Source organism: Corvus cornix, chromosome Z (assembly GCF_000738735.6).
Source record: "Corvus cornix cornix isolate S_Up_H32 chromosome Z, ASM73873v5, whole genome shotgun sequence".
NCBI classification, from domain to species: Eukaryota; Metazoa; Chordata; class Aves; order Passeriformes; family Corvidae; genus Corvus; species Corvus cornix.
The window spans coordinates 70,349,975-70,371,375 of record NC_046357.1 but is presented as its reverse complement, the minus strand read 5'-3'; the positions used below and the strand labels follow the sequence as shown (position 1 = coordinate 70,371,375).

Here is a 21,401-nt window from a genome sequence, read left to right as displayed (position 1 = left end):
TTTGTGCTGCCATGCGCCTCTGCAGGCAGGTTTTACAGCTCACAGTTCTACCCAATTCTATCTTATAATTCCCCATAACTCCCCCTTTTCTGTTTTGTACAAATAAGAATTATGGCAGTGATTAAACAGATAGAAGTTTGAGAAACAATGTAAAGTTGTCTAAAATTTTTACCATCACTCAGAGTCTGCAACTGCTGGAAGGTCCTGTTTCATAGTGAAGACTTAGAAAGTCTTTCTTAGGCAAGACTTTAAAGTTTACTTTGAAAGAGGGTCCAGCTTTTGTAAGATCAAATTAGCAAGTCAAAATGACTTGATTACACTTGTAGGGCAGAAATACCTGGGGCTGATGGTATATCAGACCTAAAATACTTATAAAATTGCTTAAAAGCTTTATTAATATCTTGTGATCATTCTGAATGCAATCGAAAAATTGAGAACATATAAACTTCTTTACAGTCTTTCATGGGGAGCACACCCCATTCTCATTTTTCTGTTTTAACAATATGTAACACGAACATTTTTCAACTTACTAAATTTAGGAAAATGTGGAACGTAACATGCAGTTTTGTCACTATGAGCAGTAAAATAATACATCCAATACAACAACAAGTGTGTGTGGTGATGCGAGGTTTTTTATTGTATTTTTGTATGTTCTCTGTACCCCGATGGTTCATCCCTACCTTCCCCACTCCTATTCCCAGTTGGTTTCCCCCATACCCAAGCCGCTCCCCTGGTGCTCCCTACATGGTTGTTCTCCTCCCCTTGTTCTATCTCTTTCCCTATCAATCACCCAAACTCCTCCCGTTGTTCCCGAAAGCTCAGTGTCCATCACCTGAACCCTCCCAGTTTACCCTTTATGGTCCCCGTCAATCCCTCAAGACCCTACTCCTTTGGATACCTCCCCCTTTGGAAATCGCTTAAACGTCCACGCCCCATTGAGGGGCATGTGATTCCTTTCCCTCCACCCCTCGACACCACTGGTTTACGTGAATGTCTATTCCTGTCCATATCCCTCCCCTAAGGACCCCTATTGGTCCCCTGTTAAGCCCTCCCCATGGTAATGCCTCCCCTTATAAGGTATCACCCAGAGCTGCTCGAGGCTTGTTCTCTGAGGAGACCCTTCAATAAACTTGGATTACCTCCTGTGGCAAGCCTCCTTGCTACTTCTTATCCTCTCCCTCCTCCAGACTGCTGACAGCTACTGTGCCTGGAGCTTCAGCTCCCCTGGGTAGAGCTGAACTCCAGAGGAGCGGCTTTAAAGCCAAGAGCTCTGGCTGCTCCTCACTCCTGCCGCATACCGCTGGAGCTAGCCTGGACAGTGGTCAGTAGTGGTCACTGCGACAAGTGTGCACTAAGTAAAAGTAAGTACGGTAATGTTATATAATAACTTTAACTTTCTAAGTGGTTTTAAAAGGTTTCAAAAGGTAACAAGCTGAATTCTTGCTTAAAAAAATAGCTTACAAATTATAATTATTATCTAACACAAAAAGCAATCAAAACCATGCAGGGTATTTCAAGGTGGTGTGGTAAAAAAAAAGCAGTAGCTTGCAGCTGCTCTTGCACAAGCTGGTGAAAATGCTGAATGCTGCAGCTCCCCCCGACCCCTGAGGAAGGGGCTATTGGTCTAATTAGTCCTTTTTTTCTAGCACAGCATCAGCTCTTGAGAGTCTGCAAGGAATGGGAGCCTTGGCTGTAACAGTGCAGGCCCCCACCGGCTCGCGTGAGCCCAGGCACCCGCATGGGTCTGGCGGCTGGCAGAGGTTCGCTGGCCCATCTCTTCACGTCTCACAAGCAGAGAGCCGCCTGCGGCCCCTGCCATGCACTTGCTGGCACGTGCTCCCCGGTGTTGCGCACTCACTTTCCCCCCTGTCGCATCTGCCGCCGCCACTGCACTCTTGCAGAAGGCAAACAGAGAAAGAACACGCTACCAGGACGGGACCTTCTGGCTCCAGCCACTCGCTGAAACCCAGCTCCAGCTGATGCTGCATGGCGCGGGACAGTGCAAGCTTTACGGTACTGTCTGGCTTCCCTCCAGGGTCAAACGGGTCGGGGGAAGAGGGGCCATCTGCTGGTTCTCACAGCCCCGACAGACCTACGGTCGCTTGCTGGTGGTGCAGACAGGCTCAGCACAGCTGCTGCGGTGGCACAAGTGTCCTTCTTTGTCCGGTCTCTGGGTGCCACATGCGCTGTGAGTGCCTTACACACTGTCCTCCACGGACACAAAAGCTCTGTCAGAGCTGCGTTCCCACGTGTAACTCGGTCCCACAATGTGGCTTCTAAAGCGTCCCATGTCTGAGGATCAAAAATACTATCTAAAGTTGAATCACAGTTCTTTGCCCAGAACAAGAGTCTGTTCAAATCTGTAGACTCAACTTTCCTGCCATGTTTCTTTAAAACCTTATGTATTGGGTTGAACCTGAGTTGATGGACATTCTTTTAGACCAATGATGCTTCTCACAATTTACATATTTAAACTGCACGGAAAGGTGGGACTTGCCCTTTTGTCCGAGCTCGCCTGCTGGAAGGTGGGGGGGGACTCCGAGTCTCCTGGTCCTGCCAGGCCGGGCCGGGGCCACTGCCCCTTTCCCCCTTCCCCAACACTGCGGCATGGACCCTGGGTCGCTGGGGGGGACTGTCCCAGAGCCGCAGGCAGCTAAAACCAGCCATGGACTGCCACAGCTAAACCCATCCAGCGCGGCTTCTGGGGACAGGCGGGTCCCTCTCCTCTCCATGCGGAGCCGGCGGAGTCAACGGGAGTCGACAGAGCCTCCTGTCTGCAGCCAGCACACTTCGTGCTGAACTGAAGAGGACACCACGCAGCCAGCAGCACAAAGGGAGCGAGGCTTTCTCCACCGTAAAGCCTGAACAAGGACACTCTTCAATGTGGCGGCTGCAGAGTCAGAGAGAAAGAGAAAGTGAGTCACGTGAGACGAAGCTGAAAATGGCGACGGGAGAAAAGAGGGCGGTGCCGCAATTCTGGCGCATAGCTTAAAAAAACTTCTTGCATGCCGTGGTAAGAAACCGTAATACCACAAACTGTTTGTCTCTTTAATCCATTTGAAGAACATGGGGAGATGGAGAATCCTCGTGTGGCCTGTGAAGATTGTGAAGAGTACCTATGCCAGGCTATACAGAAATAGTGAGAGGCTGTTAGAGACTTGTGGCGAAGAAAAGCCTTTGTGTGCAGGCCAAAATAACTTATCCTTAAAAAGATGAATAACCCCATGTGATGGCCCATGTTTGGCAGTGTGAAGGAACTGTGAGATTTTTCATGGGAGAGATGTTTTACACACAGCAGATTGATTGTTTCCAGGCGGGTCTGCTGTTAGTGGCAGTTTGGGAAATGTGCAGCTGAAGAAAACCCTTTTTTCCTTAAGCATAAGAGAGAGACTTTTCAAGAACTGGAACACTGACTAACATCCCATGTTCTGTTATCCTTTGTGCGAGTTGGGTAAAAGGAGAGAAATGCTGGAAAGGGGGGGGGATTTGCTTTAATTTCTTGTTATTTTCTCTTTACTTTTAATTCTATTAGTATAAAACTCTTTCATTGTACTGCAACTGTTTAAGGTTTGTGCCTGCTTTGTTTTCTCCTAATTCTTATCTCACAGAAGGAAAATAAGTAAGTAATGAATATTTTGAACCAAACCCACTACACTTAATTGGTGTTTCTGCCCGGTTTCAAACTCAACCCGCTACACCAGTTTTAACATCTCTGGGACGTGCTGTTCCTGGGATACACCATCCCCTACATCCCCTGTGGCTCACCTACAACTTGTAGGGATTATTGCTGGCCAGCGTTCCTGCTTCTTGCAGCAGCACGTCAAGTCCCATGGGGCTCACCGATGGACATACAGGTAGGCGTATAATAAATTCCTCACATGGGGCACCATTTGTTGGCGATTGACTCTCAGACCCAGACCGGCAGGGAATCTGAATTGTTTATTCAAAGGAGTGAGTTGGTTTTATACACTTTTCTAAGGCACAGTAACAACCAAACAAAAAAAAGCACTGATAAAGTAATTCTTGCTCAAATTGTACTAGGAAGTACTAAGAAGCAGATTAGTATTCTTTAGTGCTCCAGGAACTATAATTAGAAAATATTCATCTGGGCACCTATTCAGCCAGATTTTTCATTCTTAAACAGTTCTTACTCAAGGAACAATCACCACTCATATAAAGAAAACAACTGATGTATTAGCACATTTACGAAGTCTTTTTTTCTGAAAATTGCCCTTTGGGTTTATGGTTGAATATATTTGCATTTAACCTCCAAAATAATTTGGCTAAGCCATCTGAAATTACTATTTAGTTGTCTTTAGATCCTACAGGGCCTGGATGACTTTGGAATCTATGGTTTTTGGTTTTTTTTAATTAAAATAAATAAGAAAGAGATATCGGACTTCAGTTTTGCAATGCACAGCAGGAACTGCTCTTAATATCCTCAACATACTTCTCTCCGTTTTCCCCTTGAACCTTCACCTACAAATATTATTGTCTATTTTAAGGGGGAAATTCCTTGACAGTGCCTCGGCAAAGTAACAAGCAAATGTCCATACCAAATTTTTTATTCATCTGAGGAATCCTTATTAATCACCACTGAAAACTGAAATAATTTGAATAGGGACGTAGGGACTGCCATGTTAGTGTTCAGTTGTTTAGCACTGGAAAATAACACTAGAGTTGAAGAAGGAATTCTAAAATTCTTATCCTTATGGTATATGGTATATGACACTTGGGAAAATATGACTTTTACGTTACTAATTATGTTTGTGCATGCACAAAAACAGACTGTGGAAGAGTGAACCTTGAAAAAAGACAGAGAGAAAGAATATGCAGCAACCGTTGCACAAAAAGCCCCATAGGATTGCTCTTTTACACAATTTTTTCAAGCATATATGTGAATACAAACACTGCTTGTGGCCCTTGATTGAGTATATGTAGTGAGTGCTAACTCAGGCTTCATTCAGGCATTAAGGACTGTTAAAGTGGGGTGGCTGAAGAGATGTTAGCTAAATACTGCCTGAAATAAATGTCTGAAAGCAGTTATTCATTTAAAGTTTTGGCTTTCCTGATTTTTTTTTCTGACGAACTTTAAACCTTTCCTCTCAGTTGGGTACTTAGTACACAGTAATGATATTTGTAGGACAATGTGGTTTTCTGTAAATGATACTAAACCCAAGAAGATTTGTAGGCAAAAACCAAAACAAACATATCTGTAACTGTTTATATTTGATTGTTTTCCACTACCAATTATTCTCCAGACACAACAAGCGATATTGAACCACTACCAATTTTTTTTAGAATAAATACCAGGTATTTAAACTTTGGAAGTAATTATGTAGTCTCTCTTTGCTAAACTGAAGAAAAGCATTAGATACTTTTGTGTGGAATGTGCTGCACCAGTAAAGATGTCACTAGAGACACAGAGAGTATAATCATACAATCAGAGAGTATAATCTTGACAAAGCAAGATTCTGTAATAACACGTAATTTTTGTGGCCCTCGTCCAGACCCAGTCTAATTGGCCCATGTTTCTCTTGTCTGGAGACCCCAGAGCTGTATGCAGAACCATAAGTTGGGTCTTTGAAGTGCAGAGAAGAGGAATGGGGTGATCAACTTAGTGTCTCTCCTCTGGACTCATTTCAACAGGTCGCCTGTCTTACTCTGTGGTCTCACAAGACTGGAGTAGAGGGGAGAGAGTAATTTCAAATCCATTTCAGTAATAGAGTCCTTGTTTTGAAAACTCCCAAGGAGCACTAGAAAGATCAGGTTTCACACAAAACACAGCTCTGCATTTTAGCTCAAAGTGCCTCAAATACTCAAAGTTTGGTGTGTAGGGTGCTTGAAGAGACTGACAATGAGGATACAAGTTACTTGAGGCAGAGAAGTCAATTGCTTAGACCAATGCTATACTAGAGTACACTAGAGTATAATACCATAAAGAAGGAGAGGAGGCAAAACCACAAAGCTTTGTAATTTTTAAGAAAAAAATACAGTTGTGTATCTCTTTAGAATTCATCTCTCCCTACTCATCTCTCCCTATACCAAAATAGCTTCTTGGCACCAGGTGTTAAAAAGATAGGATATTCAGAAGTCCTGAATAAAGATTTTAAGTTCCTGAAATGAATCAGTTTTCAGAGACATTACTTATTGACTAACTTTAGCTGACATGGAAGTTTAATAGTCTCTAAGATTTTTTGTTCATGGTTTAGCTCTGTTCTGAGATGTGCAATTTTTCTAGTGTCCGGATGATTCAGGGTTACAGATTCTGTCAGAGAATCAGAAAATATTTTCCAGTGCCAAGACTTTAACAATAGGCTTTGTTACACCTAAAAGAACAGTTTCTCTATTTTCTTCTTTTTTCAGCTTTATTCCTATTTTAACCATATCCATGAGTTTGTTGAAATTATTGTGATTAATTCATATAATTAAATGGCTTGTTGAATAGAGTGTGTCCTAATTGATGCATAAGCTTAAATGTTCTTTATTAACTCTAAAATATGTAATCCTAAAGTGCCATATTGAAAGAAAAATTAATTACACAGAGACTTTTCTCTTAACATACAGAATAAAAAAAATTCTCAAGGAGCTAGGAAAAATAGTAAAATTAAACACCTTTGCCTCAGAGAATTTGATTCTGATTAATAATTTTCTGGAAAACAGCCTTTTTTCTGCAGTTAAGGAACTATCAGGGTTTAGCCCCAGCCAGCAGCCCAGCCCCATGTAGCTGCTCACTCACTCCTGCACCAGTAGGATCAGGGAGAAAATTTCAAGGGTAAAAGCTACAAAGCCCATGGGTTGAGTTATAGAGAGTTTAATAGAGAAAGCAAAAGCTGCGCACACAAACAAAGCAAAACAAGGAATGAATTCACAGCTTTCCATTGTTGGGCAGGTGTTCAGCCATCCCCAGCAGAGCACGGCCACATCAAATGTAATGGTGGCTTGGTAAGATAGCCATCACTCCAAATGTCCCCCCCTTTCCTCCTTCTTCCCTCCACTTTATATACTGAGCATGATGTCACACAGTCTGGAATATCCCTGTGGTCAGTTGGGGTCACCTGTCCCAGCTGTGTCTTCTCCCAACCAATCACACATCCCCAGCCTCCTCACCAGTGTGGCTATACAAAAAAAGAAAAGGCCTTGGCTCTGTGCAATCCCTGCTCAGCAATAACAAAAAACATCTCTGAATTATCAACCCTATGTTCAGCACAAATGCAAAACACATCCCCATACCAGCCACTGTGAAGAAAGTTAACTCTACCCCAGCCAAAACCAGCACATTAACCTACAGCACTTAATAGTGTTTTAGTAAATACCATGTTAGTTCCACCAAAATAAACTGTCATTTATCACTATTACCAAAATACAAAAATTTTAAAATAGCAATATATATTTATAGATATATGTCGCTTTTTCTATTTTTATTGATACATATTAACAAAATATGAAAGATGAGAAGCATGGGCACAACAGTATACTATGACAGGAAAATAGTTTGTATTTATATGTGCATATTGACTTCTGTAAGCAAATAGATTGTAGTGGGTCTTAATTTTTTAGTGATTGCTGAATGCTGTGACATCAGTGTTTTCAGTATTTTATTATATCCAGAACACTGGTGGACAAAATAGGTATTTACTTCTAGGCTGAAGAAAAAAAAAATACACTTCAAAACGTAATCATAGGATCTAAAATGGTTTGGCTTGAAAAGGGCCTTCAAAGATCATCCAGTCCAACCCACCTGCCACATGCGGAGACATCTGTTGCCAGACCAGCTTGCTCAAAGCCCCATCCAACATGACCTTAATGATTGTCAATGATGGGTCCTGTGCCAGTATCTCACCACTAGCATAATGAAGAATGTCTTCTTTATATTTAATCTAGATTGACCCTCTTTTGGTTTAAAATCATTGTTTCTTATCCTGACACTACATGCTTTAATTAAAATGTCTTTATCTATCTATCTATCTAGCTATTTATATTTTGAAAGTCTGTCATAAGGTCTCACCACAGCTTTCTCTTCTCCAGGTGAATAACTTGATCTCTCCAGCCTTTTTTCATAGGCAAAACGTTCCACCTCTTTGATCCTTTTTGTGACCCTCCTCTGGACTCAGTTGAATTGGCCCAGGTTTTTTCTTGAATCACCTCCCTTGAGCTGATGGTCTTGCCCAGGACACAGTTGACTTTCTGATACGCAAGTACACATTGCTGGATCACATATTTCCTCCACCAATACCCCCAGTTCCTTATCTGTAGGGCTTGTCTCAATCATTTCATCTACCAGTCTATATTTATACCAGGTATGGCACCCAAACCAAGTGCAGGACCTAGCTCTTAGCCTGGCTAAACTTTAGGAACTTCACATGGGCCCAAAGCCTTTCAAGGTTGCTCTCTAGGACCTCTTGTCCCTTTAGCACACTTTTTTCCTTGGCTTTTGTCTATAAAATCTTTTGCAGGGGCCATTTTAGTAGGGCAGAAATGCAGGCTAATGCATGAATATTTGTTAAGAATGTTTTTCCCTTTACATAAAAACTCAACACACAAAATATCTGAGCCAGTCAAACAATGTATGGACATAAAAATTACTCAATCATCCCTTTTCCTTCTTATCCCATTACATAACAAACCCACCATACTGTTTTATAAGTATGCTAGGAATATGCAAATACACGACTAAGTTCATTGAAACATGGGAAAATTTACAGCAAAATAACTAAGAAAAGGTTTTCCCCATTACCGATGTAAAGTATTTGGCATTCTATAGAACTTTTAGTTGGCACAAGTATTCAGTGGTGTTTTTTTACGAGACTAAGAGATTTTACCAACATTAATTATTGTAGAATATTTTGTCCAAATTTTAACATTCCTGGAAATTGTAACCATTTGTTTACTCTAAGGGAGATCACATCCTTTACTGTTATATGTCACTGAATAATAGAAAATCTGTTCCTAACTATGTCTTCTCTTTAATTTATAACAAACGTTTAAATTATTAACCAACAACAATTTTGTTTTCTCTTTGTTAAAAATAAATCATCTGTGTATGCATTTTGGTAGTGATGTTCACGGAAAGGGCAGATTTTTATTAATGCATATTCTCTTGAGGTAAAGATAAACTGCTCTGTCTCTGAGTTACTGAGCTAGTTACTTTCTGAAAAGAAAGTGTGCTGCCCAACTCTCAGCTGATGCTATTAAGTTCCACAAATTTTACAGTGGGTTATTATAACGTTGATTATTAACAGGACCCATCAGGTTTTGATCTGCTGTTTTAATAGGATATAAAGACATCCACATACCCAGAGCTGCAATGTGTCCTACATATCTTCATTCATTAAATAAGATCACCAGGCCTGACAAAAAAATACTGGTTTTGAACCAGTAACATACCAAAAGCTGTAGAGGATGGTTGTTTCCATATAATACTGCAGCAGTTGAACTGTAACTGCTGTAGAAAAAACCACTAACATTCAATGTTCATAAAATTAACATTCAAAAATTCGGAAGTAAATCATTACCATGTCCGAATTATGGACTTTGGGTGGGATTTACAAGAAAATAAGGAGACCAGAGCTGGAATCAATGTGGTATATAAAGAGCTAGACAAAATAATGAGAGAGAGAAGACAAAAAGGAGAAGATGAGAGGGTGGGAGTAAAGCTGGAATGTGAAATCACAATTCTAAATGTATGTAAGATACTTCCATTGGTGGATCAAGGCAGAGATTGAAGAACAAATAAATTCTAATTAAAGTGGAAAAAATAATTTAAAAACACTTAATAAAATTTTCTGTGAATAAAATTATTGAAAGTAACTTTACTGTGAATTACTGCAAATGAAATTGCTGATAATCTGTTAGATAAAGTTGTTAATGAAGATCACATGTTATAGTGAGAAATTTCATATATGATAGATTTAATTTCCTGAAAGCGCTACATATATTGGCATTTTTGTCACAAAAATGAAAACATCACTTAAAGTAAAAACACCCAATTTCCCTAAGTGACCTGAAGAATTTCAAGGTTTTCTTTAGGATCCACATGCAGTTAAAGCAACCTAAATGAATATTAGCAATTTGAAGAAAATTAGATCAGGTCTAGTAATCAGCAGTATGGAAAGAATAGTCTGAGTTACTACTTGGTTTTTCAAGGAAAATTAGAGGCAACGTGGAAGAACTGCACTTAATTCAATCTTTCCTTTTAAATTGTCAAGAAATAAAATGAAAAATAATGAGACAAAATAGAAAAATAAATTTACATTTCAAATTCAGTAAAATCTCCCCTCCTTACATTTTTGAAAAGAAAGTATTTGCTGAAAGTAAGAAGAGTGAAATACTGTAGGTAGAAATTTACCACATTCAGTTTTAGAATGTTTTTAGAACATCTGCAAATGAACAAGCAAGCACAAAGCCCCATCTGCCAACAAAAACAAATATCATGATGTTTATATTTTGAGCATTTGTCACAAGAGAATATACTAGACTTGGAACACAAAACAATTGACAGAGAGACTCAAAGAGAAAGATACTGCAACAAAACCCATTTATATTTACTTCAAATAAAAAAATCCAGAACTGAATGAAGAATCAGAATACTTTATTTCATTAAAATGACAGTTCACTGAAATCCTAACTACTTACAGAGGAAATTTCACAATAAATAAATTATCTATAAGACCTTTTGACAGACCTGTGAAGAGTTTGATCATGAGATCTTTATCTTTTATATTTTTATTCTAGTAAACTAAAAGTCACTTGAAAAAGCAAATAAAAAATAATTTTATAGGTTCTGAAAATTGACATTTAAAAAAAAAAATTAATTTATGAACCGAATAATTTTATAAGCCAGTTCTTCTCATCTTCTTCCCATCTTCTTTCAGTTAACCTGTAGAATTGTCAGGATTTCAGCAGTGGAAGACATGTTGCTATCTTTGGAGGAAATCCTGCTTAGCTCTACTTCCCTAGATTAAGATGAATGACCTGTTAACTGAAGCCTAATTATCAGGATATTGGTGGCCCATGTTTACAGATATACCAACTGATCAGACAAGCAAAATGTGAACTTTGCAGTGACAGAAATGCAGAATTCACATTAGGTTTAGATAAAAGTGAAAAGAAGAGAATCACTCACATCTCTTACTTTCTGTTATTGATCATATGCATTCCCAAATAGATAAAGTTTATCTGTTTGCTCCAGGCTACCCAATATATTTATCTAATCCCCAGGACCATTCATAGGTTTTGCTGCTAAGAAGACAGTATTTTTTCAAATTTTATTCTTCTTCACTTTTTAGTGTGCTCTGGGTGATAATGAAAAAAATAGATTTAGGAGTATGTAGTGAAGAAACTTCCTGATTAACTACTTTTAGCGTGTTAACTACTTTTACCACACGCTTCTCAGGAAGTTTGTGGGGTTTTTTTCATATGAATATTCAAAAACAATTGTAATGTGAACTGTGAATTATGAGCATAACAAGAAGTGTCACAGTTGGTATAAATTTAATGAGCTGTTCCTTGACTGAATGTGACACTGTGTTCAGTCCACAGAAAGGAGCTGGTTTTCGCTCTCACCCCTTACCGCAGAGCAGAGAGATGGGTCTGGGGAGAGCTGCTTATCTTTCTTGGGCATGCTGGCACCTCCTGATTCAGAGATCCCCACTTAGCATCAGATGGCCCTTTCCCAGGGCCTGACAAGCTCTATGTGTCTGCAACCTCTATACCCCAAATCTGCAAGGGGCTGCAGTGGCTTTCTCGCTGGCCTACCCTGCAGCCACACCACAGGGGCTCAGGTCCATGACTTGGGCCAGCCTATAAAAACCTTTTCTGGACATACTCTACATGGTGGGCTAGAACAAAGACTAGGTTAGAAGGACTAAGAACTTAAGCCCCCTGGGGAAATGTTGTGGTACTAGTCATCTGACAATGTTTGGCTCCCACAGAAAACTAGAGGACACTCTCATGGAAGTCTTTCAGAGAGGTATGTCAGTCCAAAAGACCCAGGTGAGAAAACTGTGACAAGAAATGATGCATGCTCTATTTTTAAAAAAATACTATCTGGCTATGCTATTTTTTCGAAGATAAACCAGAAAATGTGTATTTTGTTAATGTATAAAGTGCTAATGAATAACTGTGATTTTGTCTCCAGCTTCATGACAGTTATTGAAGAACTTTTACTAAATTGATACAACTGCTACCTTGTCATATGTTGCTAAAAAATATCAGCACTGGTAGATAACCATGTATACAGAAATTTCAGAAAATTAGTTACCAAGTCTAGAAAGCTATTTAATTTTTCTGTATTTTAATAATAACTTATAATTATATTCCAGTGTTATTAAATTGAGTCATTTAGGGAATCTTTTTTGTGGCACTTAGCAATGAAAATGTATTGGGTTTGCTTTGCTGGGTTTTGAAATGGGAGCAGCTACAAGGGTGGCTTCCGTAGGAAGCTGCTCGAACCTTCCTCCATGTCCAACAGAGCTAATGCCAGCTGGCTCCAGGATGAACCCACCGTTAGGTAGGGCCAAGCCAATCAAGAATGACAGTAATGCCTCTGTAATATATTTAAGAAGGAAAGGTTATTACACAGATGTAATTGTGCTCAGAGAAGAGAGGAGTGAGAGAAAACTCACTCCTGTGAGAGGAAAACTGCAGACACCCAGATCAGTGAGAAGGAGGGGCAGGAGGTGCTCCAGGTGCCAGAACTACAATTCCCCTGCAGCCTGTGGTGCAGCCCACGATGAGGCAGCTGTTCCCCTGTAGCCTGTGGAGGCCATGGGGATGAGAGATCCACCTGCAGCCCATGGAGGACTCCACACCAAAGAAGGCTGTGGTTCTGTGGGAAGCCCACACTGGAAGGTTGTGGCAGAGACCTGGGGACCCACAGTGAAAGGAGCCTGCACTGGAGCAGGTTTCCTGGTAGGATTTGTGACCCTGTGGAATTCCAGGCTGGAGTAGGCCGTTCTTGAAAGATTGAACCTTGTGGAAAGGGACCCACATTGCAGCAGTTTGTGAAGAACTGTACCCCATGGGATGGACTCACACTGGAGCAGGGAAAAGGACTCCTCTCCCTGAGCAGCGGCAGGAACATGGGATGAACTGACCACAACCTCCATTCCCATCTCCCTGCACCCCTGGGTGGGAGGAGGTAGAGTCTGGGAAAGAGGGAGGGATGGCAGGAAGGTACTTTTAAGTTTTGCTTTACTTTTCATTATCCTGCTCTGATTCTGACTGCTAATAAATTCAATTAATATCCCCAAGTCGAATCTGTTTTACCTGTGATGGTAATAGGGGAGTAGTCTCTCTTTGTACTTACCTCAACATATGAGCCTTTTAATATATTTTCTTTTCCCTGTCCAGCTGAGAAGGGTAGTAATAGAAAAGATTTGGTGGGTGCCTGGCATGCAGACAAGGTCAAGCCACTACAGGACTTTCTGAATTCAACATATTTTACCAAGAGTAAAAAGGAATACATATGCATCCAAACATATGAAGCATAATCATCTACGCTTTAAAGGAAGTGAAAGTAGCAATGATTTACTAAAAATAACCGTTTTATTCAATTACTCTTTTTGCTAAGGCTTCAATTCTCTGTTTAGGCAAAATAGCTGTACTATTCCCTCTGCATACAAAATAAGGACAACATGTTCTCCAAGTTACGGAGTTGTCATATATTAAGTACTTACCACTGCTAACTGGAACATTGTAAAGTACTTATTATTATGTACATATAATTTATTATTGTTAACTAGAGGGGCACCATCCATATTTCCTTTCAGTGATTCAAGAATTTAATTCTATTTTGTTTCAGGTATGCTGACATCTATGTATTATCTGTAATTTCTACACTTTGCTTATATTCTTTTTCTGCTTCTTCTGATTCCCTACATAGATAATCCCAATCTTAATAAGTTCCTTTCTAATCAGAAGCTTCCATTATTCTAATTTTCCCCTTTGAGTCATATCTTTTTCTGTTATGCTTAATTATTTTTTTTTACTATAAGGTGACCAGAATCTGTATGAACAGAATCTGTATGCAAAAAAACCCAAAAACCATTTAGAACAGTTGATAAGATTTTTATGAGCTATGCTGTTTCTCAAGGTAAATTCATAGATCTTTGTAACTCACCATTATGAGACATGAAATTATGTGAACAGAGGGCAAAATATTTCTGAAGATTTAGCTCTCAGCAGTTAATGAACTATTCATGACTATTACAAGATTGTTCTTCAGCCATGTTCTCCTGGCATTAGCAGTGTAACTCACATTAACATTAATGTTGTAAGTATTGTGCTGCAAACCTGTCTCTATTTAGACTATTTTCATGTTAGTAAAAGTACATGATATCACATAATCATAGAATACCTCAAGATGGAAGAGACCCATAAAGATCATTGAATCCAACTCCTTAATTCTCGCAAGACTGTCAAAACCTATACCATGTGACTAAAAGCATCATCCAGATGGAACTCTGACAAGTTTTGTGCTGTATCCACTTCATCAGAGAGCCTGTTCCAACCGATTACCTTGTTAGCATTCTTTCTAATGTCCAGTCTGAACATCCCCTTCTATCTTCATTTCCTTGTGTCCTATTACTAGTCACCTGAGAGAGGAGATCAGCACCTCCTCAGCCATTTACCTTATTGAGGAAATTGTACACTGAGATGCATGACCTTGCACTTGGCTTTGAAGAAACTAATGCATTTTCTGTGGTCACACTTCTGGAGCTTGTCACTCACCTTCCTGTCATCTGCAAAATTCTTGTGGCTGCACTGGATCCCACTATCTGTGTCCCTGATGCAGTTATTAAACAGTACTGGTCCCAGCACAGTTCCCTGCTTATCACCAATCACTACCAGTACCTTCCAAAGCAGATTCCATGGGGACCTTTCAAAGTACTTCCTTAAACAGCCCAAGGTTTGCTCTTTCCATATCCAGGGCCAAAGTTTTGCTGGAGGTTTTTTTCCTAGAGCAAACAATTTGAAACCTAAGTATTTTACGGTCACTGTTGTAGATACAAAAATGCTGCTAGCAAGGATTTTCTTGTTATTTTCTAAGTCCATGAGAGACTTTTCTCTCTCACAGAAGAGGTAGCAGAGTTATGTAGACAACCAAGCCACCTGCAACCTTGAAAAGTCTTGTTTATGGTGTAGTAGGAAAATAATTTGACAATGGATGTTTTAGGATTTTAGCCAGTCACCCCAAGGGGTGGCTGATCCTTTGTCCAATTAGACTATGAAGAAAAAGTTTATAAAAGAGTTTGTAAAATAATTAAAGAAATCAATCTTGCTGCACAATTCCTGCCTGCTGGATCTTCTCTCCTCCTCCTCCCTATGGCTGCGGGACACAGTGATATACCCTAGGGCCCAGGCCTGTGGTAATACACTGTGACCAAGACAGCTACCAACCTCCACTTCGCCCTCTCTGTTTGCAAGCAACAAACATGGGAACAACAAATCTACTTGTTTCCCTCAGTACCCGCTCCAAAAACGTTATCTCTAACATATTTCAGAAATTTCCTGGACCTGTTTGTGTCAGCTGTATGATATTCTCAGCTGATGCCTTAGAAGCTGAAATCACTCATAGAGAGAGTGTAGTCTTGACATACTCCTCAATTCCTTGTGGAAAAATTCATCGATCCATCATCCTGGATGGATGGTTGACAGCATACTCCCCACAACAATATGTGTTTTATTTTCTTTCACCTTCATGTTTACCCAGAGGCTCTTGGGTGTATCACTACCAACTGCAAGCGTCATACAATCCAACCGCTTCCTTACACACAGCTCCACCCTGCCACCTCGCCAGCCCTGCCCATCCCTCTTGAAGAGCCTGCAACCATCTCTCATGACACACCAGTCATAGTACTCATGTCAGTAAAACTCAGGTTTTGCTTATGACAATGGTGTCATAGTCATGGGACTAGGAAAAAATTTCTGGTTCCTCTTGCTTTTTTCAAATGTGCCCCAGTGTACTTAGCACATCATGAAGCAGACTGAAGGACTTCACACCATCCCTCAAACACTGGTGTGCTGCCCTAAGGCTTATCTTAGAGAGCCTGATTTCATGCCTTTCCCCTTCACATACAGTTAAAAGTTCTGTTAATGAGCCCTAACTCCTGTGCAAAGATCCTTTGTCCTTGGCTTACTCTGTCTGTTGTCAGCAGGCCTGATGTCCTGTAGATGAACCAAAACCCAAAAAATTTTGCTGGTGACACAAGTCACAGAGACAGGTATTGATTTGCTGTGTCCTTCTGTATCTTCCATTATCATTTCCTACAACTCAAAGGATAAAGTAGAATACTGATTATGTTTCTGACCTTTTAGTAAACCTTTGTCAGTGACAACAAATTTTTGTCACTTTGGTGTCAATAATTTCAATATCTGCTTTTAATTACTTAACTCAATGCCTCATGTTAAATTAAGCATGTCAATGGGTTTTGATTAACAAGGTTAAGAATTTAAAGATAATGTATCTTCTTTTTGTAGGTAGTTTCCCACTGGGATTACACAGAGTTGTGAATGACAGTTTCTCCTCTCTCTCCTTATCTCTGGATAACAATGTTTATCAAGATTGCCTGCGATGCCAAGGAAGATCTGCCAAAATATATTTTCATTTAAACATATATTTAAAACCTCCTCCAGAGGAAGCATCTATGTGGATGTAACAAAACTATTAAAATCTGAAAGCACACCTGTGAGAAGCCAATTTAGCCTCAACAATGGTTGTCAGAGGCACGTGGGGCAGGGTGTGCACATGTGCCACTTCCAGAAAGCACTTTGGAGAAGATGGAGAAAAGCCTTGTCTCTGGGGAGACTCTGCCCTGGCAACCAGTTCATATCTCATATGGGACAGACAGTCAGCAGGGGAGCACCGAAGACACTGTACCCTCCAGAGAGGTTCTCCAATCATATGGTGAGATGGAGTGCCATGGAAGGTTGGACTGGGCCAATGCTCTCCTGTCAGTAGACAGACCTTGGGAAGGACCAAGGGGAATAAAAAGTAATTGTGTCACAAGTTTGGGGGGTATTGGAGCCTATGCTTTTGTCTTTTTGGTGGACTTTTTGGCTTTAGGTTTTCTGAAACTTGCTTTTTGAGTGGGGGGCTTTTTGGAGGTTTGCTTTTTGGCTTCGGGCTTTTTTGAGTCTGGGGGCCTTTTGGGTCTTGTGCTTTTGCTTTGGCTCCAGCTTGCTCACTGGCTCTAGCCTGTGATTTGTCCTTTTTGCCCTTGGCCCCAGCCTGCCTTCTGGCTCTTCTGCCCACCTGTCCAGGACGTGTTGTGCTTGGGTTTGTGAAGCTGACATATCTCTGCCTTTTCGGCCCTCCAGAACCATGGTCTCTGCGCCATCTTCTTGGTGGACGTCTGTCAGTGAGGGAGATGCATGAGGACAGCTTTTTGCCTGGGGCTCCTTGTCTGCTCTGCCTGCAGGCCCACTTTGCTCTTCCCGGCATGGCTCTAGAAAGCAAAAGCACGTGCAGCCAAGCAACATCTTCGAGAACAAGACAGAAAGCAAAACCCACAGCAAAGGCCTAGGCCACATGTCTTCTTGATGCAGAGATTTCTGGGACCCCAAGTCCCAGGCCGGGACAAACCTCCTGTCCTGCTCCTGCCTGTGCATATTTCTGTGGGTGCTAGTGACTCCTCTGGGCCAGCAAATGTCCCCCAAAGATGTCCTCCAAATTCACTACCTACAGTGATAGTCTATGGACTATGAAGTCCACCAGCCCGTTCACCTGCACACAGGAAAGCCTTGCTCTCAGCCCAGGGCCATGAGAGCATGCCAAGCAGCCCTCGCCATCGCTGCCGAGCCTTGCCTCTGCGCTGAAGGAAGGCGCTGGCTGGGGAGCAGCTCTTGCAAGCAGCTCCCACAGCGGCCTTGGCCGGAGACAGGGGGCCGCCAGGCACAAGCACCTCTGGGCAACCAAGCAGGTATGGACTGGTGTGGCAGGACATCCTCCTCTCTGTCTCGGCTGGGGCATTTGGAAGAGATAACTCAGGCAGATTAATAGCCCAGCAAGGGGTCAGAGATGCCAGCAAGGGGTCACCTCCAGGCGCACAAGAGTCTGAGCCCCAGCCCCGAGTACACAGCTTGGTATGAGAGCAGATGTAGGAAGATATGAAAGAAAATAAACATCAGTGACCAAAAGACCTGGTTCTTATGTCTACAAAGTCCACGCGAATTATCACAGAGGCAGAAGTCTCTTAACACACTCCTTGGGAACATGCGAGATGATTTCTCTCTGAAGCTTGGATGCAACTTTAAGGTTACTTTTCCAGAAATTGAGGGAAAGGATTTCGATGTGTGCCCCTTCAACAGTTTGGTGATAAGAAACATTGGATCCTAGGTTATACTATTTCTTAGATAGCTGTAAGTTCATTGGTACATTTAACCCTACATGTATAATACTAGTGTTACATTTCGTTTTATTCCTCTGGAGTAATAGTCTGGTTTAAGTCTTATGTCTGTTAGTTTTGTGTCTATTAAATAGATAATTCATTCTATTAAATAAATAATTAAATAATTAAATAAATAATTAAATAAATAAATAATTAAACAAATAATTCATTCTATAATAGACTGAATAGCCATTATTAAAGAACTTATGAATGAGAGTGGGTCTCAGGGTGCTGGCCACCTCAATAACACAACTGCCTGCTGCCAGAAGCCTGGGAAAAAGGCAGAGTCTTATTTAAACCCACATCATCCATTCATAACAACCAGCCAGGCTGCAGCTGGCTACTGAGGACAGCACTACCTTGTCATTCTCAGCCAGGAGGACCTGGAGCTCCAGCTGCTCCTCCTGTGGTGGGCTCAGCAGGCTTGGCCCCAGGCAGATGTCCAGGCTGCTGCACGTCACGCGGCTGCTGGAGGCGTGCTGGCCGATGCACCGCAGCACTGCCAGCAGCTGCTGCAGGAGGAGCAGGCTGGCAGCGGGCAACTTCTTGGCCACGCTGAGGGAACAGGAAGGCAACGTTCATCAGCAGGCCCACATTGCCCACCTTTGCCCCGAGGCCACACAAACGAAGGCTTTTGCCGTGCATTGCCCCGAAATGGGACTGCCAGCCGGCAAGAGCGAGCTGCCCAAAACCACAGCCTCTTCCCAACAACGTCCCCTTGCAGGTGAGTGCCAGGCTCCCAGCAGTGCCTGCTGCAGAGCTGGAAGCTGCTGCCCACGCTTACGCTTTTAGCTGAGAGATCTTGTCCTCCCTGCTGGCCATCTGCATGGCTGCCATCCAGTCCTCGTAGAGGTCTGTGACGAGGAGCTTGCCAGGGATGCTTCTCAGGAAGTCCTGCAATGCCAAGGGCTGCCGGTGAGCCTTGGAGCACGGTGGCCCAGGCAGGAGCCTTTGCAGCTGCAGCTCAGGAGGGCTCACCTTGAGGACCATGGCCAGCAGCAGCACCGGCTGGCTTGCCATGTCGACGTGCAGGCCGTGGTCCAGGGCCTGCCGCAGCTCCTGAAGGGCCCTGGCGCTCTCCACTTTGCAGAAGATGCCTTCCGTGGTGGGGCCTTGCTGCTGCAGGACAGCCAGCAGCTCCTGCGGGAGAGGCAGGAGGGCGGGGACGTGCGTGAGGAGCTGCCCCGGTGCAAGAGCAGTAGCCGGGGCCAGAGCTCTGCCCCGGCCTGGGCTCCCTGCCTCCTGCTGCCAAGGGGCAGGGAGCAATGGCCGAGGTGCAGCTGGAGACCCCAGAGGCCCTTGGCTGGGGGACATGAGTGGGGACACTGGCTGCCCCAGCAGCCAGACGCAGCGATGGGCAGCCCCTGTGTGGGCTGCCTTACCTGGATGGGCCGGGGCAGCGTGCCGTCCTCCGCGCAGACGGCTGCCAGGGGCTGCCCGAAGAGCGCCCTGCTGCAGCCGGAGCCCTCCTGCCTCGGCGCCCGGGCAGCCCCAGCTGGGCCCCGCCGCAGAGCAAAGGGCCAGGGCAGCCACCTCCCCCTCATCGTGCCGCTGCTGCCGCTGCCACTGCTCCCTGCCGCTTCAAAGGGAAGGAGAAGCAAAGCCTCTCAGCGAGACCGCCAGGCCGGTGCTGCCGGAGCCCGCCCTGCCCTGCCCCAACCCCAGCCCCGGCCCCGCTTTTCTCCAAGCTGTGGGCAGCAGCCCACCTCCTACCTCAGGGTGTCACACCCGCACGGCCACACTCGGGGCACGAGTGAGCGCAGCTCGGCGGGAGCACAAGCTTCCCTTTCCTTCCCTTCCCAAACTCACCTGGGCAGCGGCCGAGTCGTCCTCCCTGGTCGGACGGGGCTACGGCAGGACCGTGCTCGGGAGCAGCCTGCAAGAAGCCGGATGCGCTTGCAGAGCAGCCCCGCAGCACAAAGAGCTGGCGGCCAGCAGCCTGAGCGTGGCACACAGCTGGCAGCCTCTGGCCCGCCGGCCCCTCTGCCCGCGCAACAGCAGTCCTGCCAGTGGCAGCAGCAAGGACGTGCCGGCGCTGCCGCTGGCTCCCCGAAGCCTCTGCTTGGCCGGTGGCACCAGGGCCCCTTGCTTCCCCGCGCACAAGGTCACGGCACAAGCCGAGCTTCCCTGGCACCCCAGCACAGCCAGAGGCCACAGCGGGCGCAGGGGGCAGCCCTTCTCACCTTTTGCAGCTCCTCGATCAGCCGCTCCAGCTTCCCGGCGCTCAACAGCCTCCCCTGCGCGAGAGAGAAGCAGCGCAGGAAGGTGAGCAGCCGTGCCTCTGGGGCCGGGCACACGCAGCAGCGCTCGGGCACAGAGCCCGCAGCACAGAGACACTCACTGCACGGCGGCCGTTCAGCTCCGCGGCCAGCCTCTGATGCTTGCCAGGCGGCTCACTCGGGCTCCCGGGCTCCTGTGCGGTGGCAAAAGGGACGGGCAGAGAGCTGGGTGAGCCGCAAGCCACCTGCGCTGCCTTGTCACGCAGCTGTGCCCGACAGCTGCCCGCAGCCGCAGGGGCAGCTGTCCCCGGCTGAGGAGCTGTGTTCCCCCGTGCGGCCGCTGCGGGAGCATCCCCCCGCAGCAGCTGCATCAGCAGCAGCAGCTTACCGCTGCAGCGCGGCCACCCACTGCTCCTTCAGTGCCTGGCAGCTGCAGGAAGAGAAGACGAGTGAAGAGATGCAGCGCCAGGCTCCGCTCCCCCCAGCCCCTAGGCGGGGCAGAGACGTGCGGCCGCAGGGCCCCGCCCCGTGCCCGGGGGCCCGAAGCCCTGTGCCGGGGGCGGGGCAGAGATGCTGCCCAAGCCCCGGCTCCCTGTCAGCTGCCAGAGCAGCGGCTTTTGCCCTTGCCTTCTGGCAAGCCAAAGCTGACCGGCGCACCCAGGCCACTCTCTGCTCATGCTCTGCAGGGAGGGCAGAGGCCATGGCAAGGCTGCCCAAGGCTTCCTGCTTGCCACAGCTGGCAAGCTCTCCTGCCGTGCCAAGGCACATGGCACCGTCACTCACCCAAACG

The 21,401-nt window shown here is 44.4% G+C and overlaps 1 protein-coding gene across 4 annotated transcripts; it reads right to left on the bottom strand.

Moving 5' to 3' along the window:
* Positions 1-2,794: 2,794 nt before the first annotated feature.
* Positions 2,795-21,115, bottom strand: LOC104693200 (T-cell activation Rho GTPase-activating protein-like). 4 transcript variants are annotated; one of them, XM_039567481.1, is made up of 5 exons: positions 20,734-21,115; positions 20,576-20,629; positions 19,177-19,532; positions 18,752-18,947; positions 2,795-2,890 (listed from the first exon to the last, which is right to left on the bottom strand). In XM_039567481.1, the coding sequence occupies exons 1-5, from the start codon at positions 20,980-20,982 to the stop codon at positions 2,879-2,881; spliced, it is 867 nt and encodes a 288-aa protein (XP_039423415.1). In that variant the 5' UTR covers positions 20,983-21,115; the 3' UTR covers positions 2,795-2,878. The 4 variants fall into 4 exon arrangements, with proteins under 4 accessions (XP_039423415.1, XP_039423413.1, XP_039423412.1 ...); XM_039567479.1 differs by lacking the exons at positions 2,795-2,890; positions 18,752-18,947 and adding an exon at positions 16,410-17,450 and having other exon boundaries at positions 19,177-19,286; positions 19,371-19,532; positions 20,734-21,111; XM_039567480.1 differs by lacking the exon at positions 2,795-2,890 and adding an exon at positions 17,272-17,450 and having other exon boundaries at positions 20,734-21,112.
* Between the last annotated feature and the right edge of the window lie 286 nt (positions 21,116-21,401).

Bases quoted from the DNA above. Each gene is read 5' to 3' on its own strand.
- LOC104693200 (XM_039567478.1), bottom strand. From the start codon at position 20,982: ATGCAGCTGCTGCGGGGGGATGCTCCCGCAGCGGCCGCACGGGGGAAC. The intron at 20,630-20,733 runs GTGAGTGTCTCT...TCTCTCGCGCAG, and splicing joins AGCTGAACGGCCGCCGTGCA to GGGAGGCTGTTGAGCGCCGG. The intron at 17,451-19,176 runs GTAAGCGTGGGC...TTTGCTTTCTAG, and splicing joins AAGATCTCTCAGCTAAAAGC to AGCCATGCCGGGAAGAGCAA.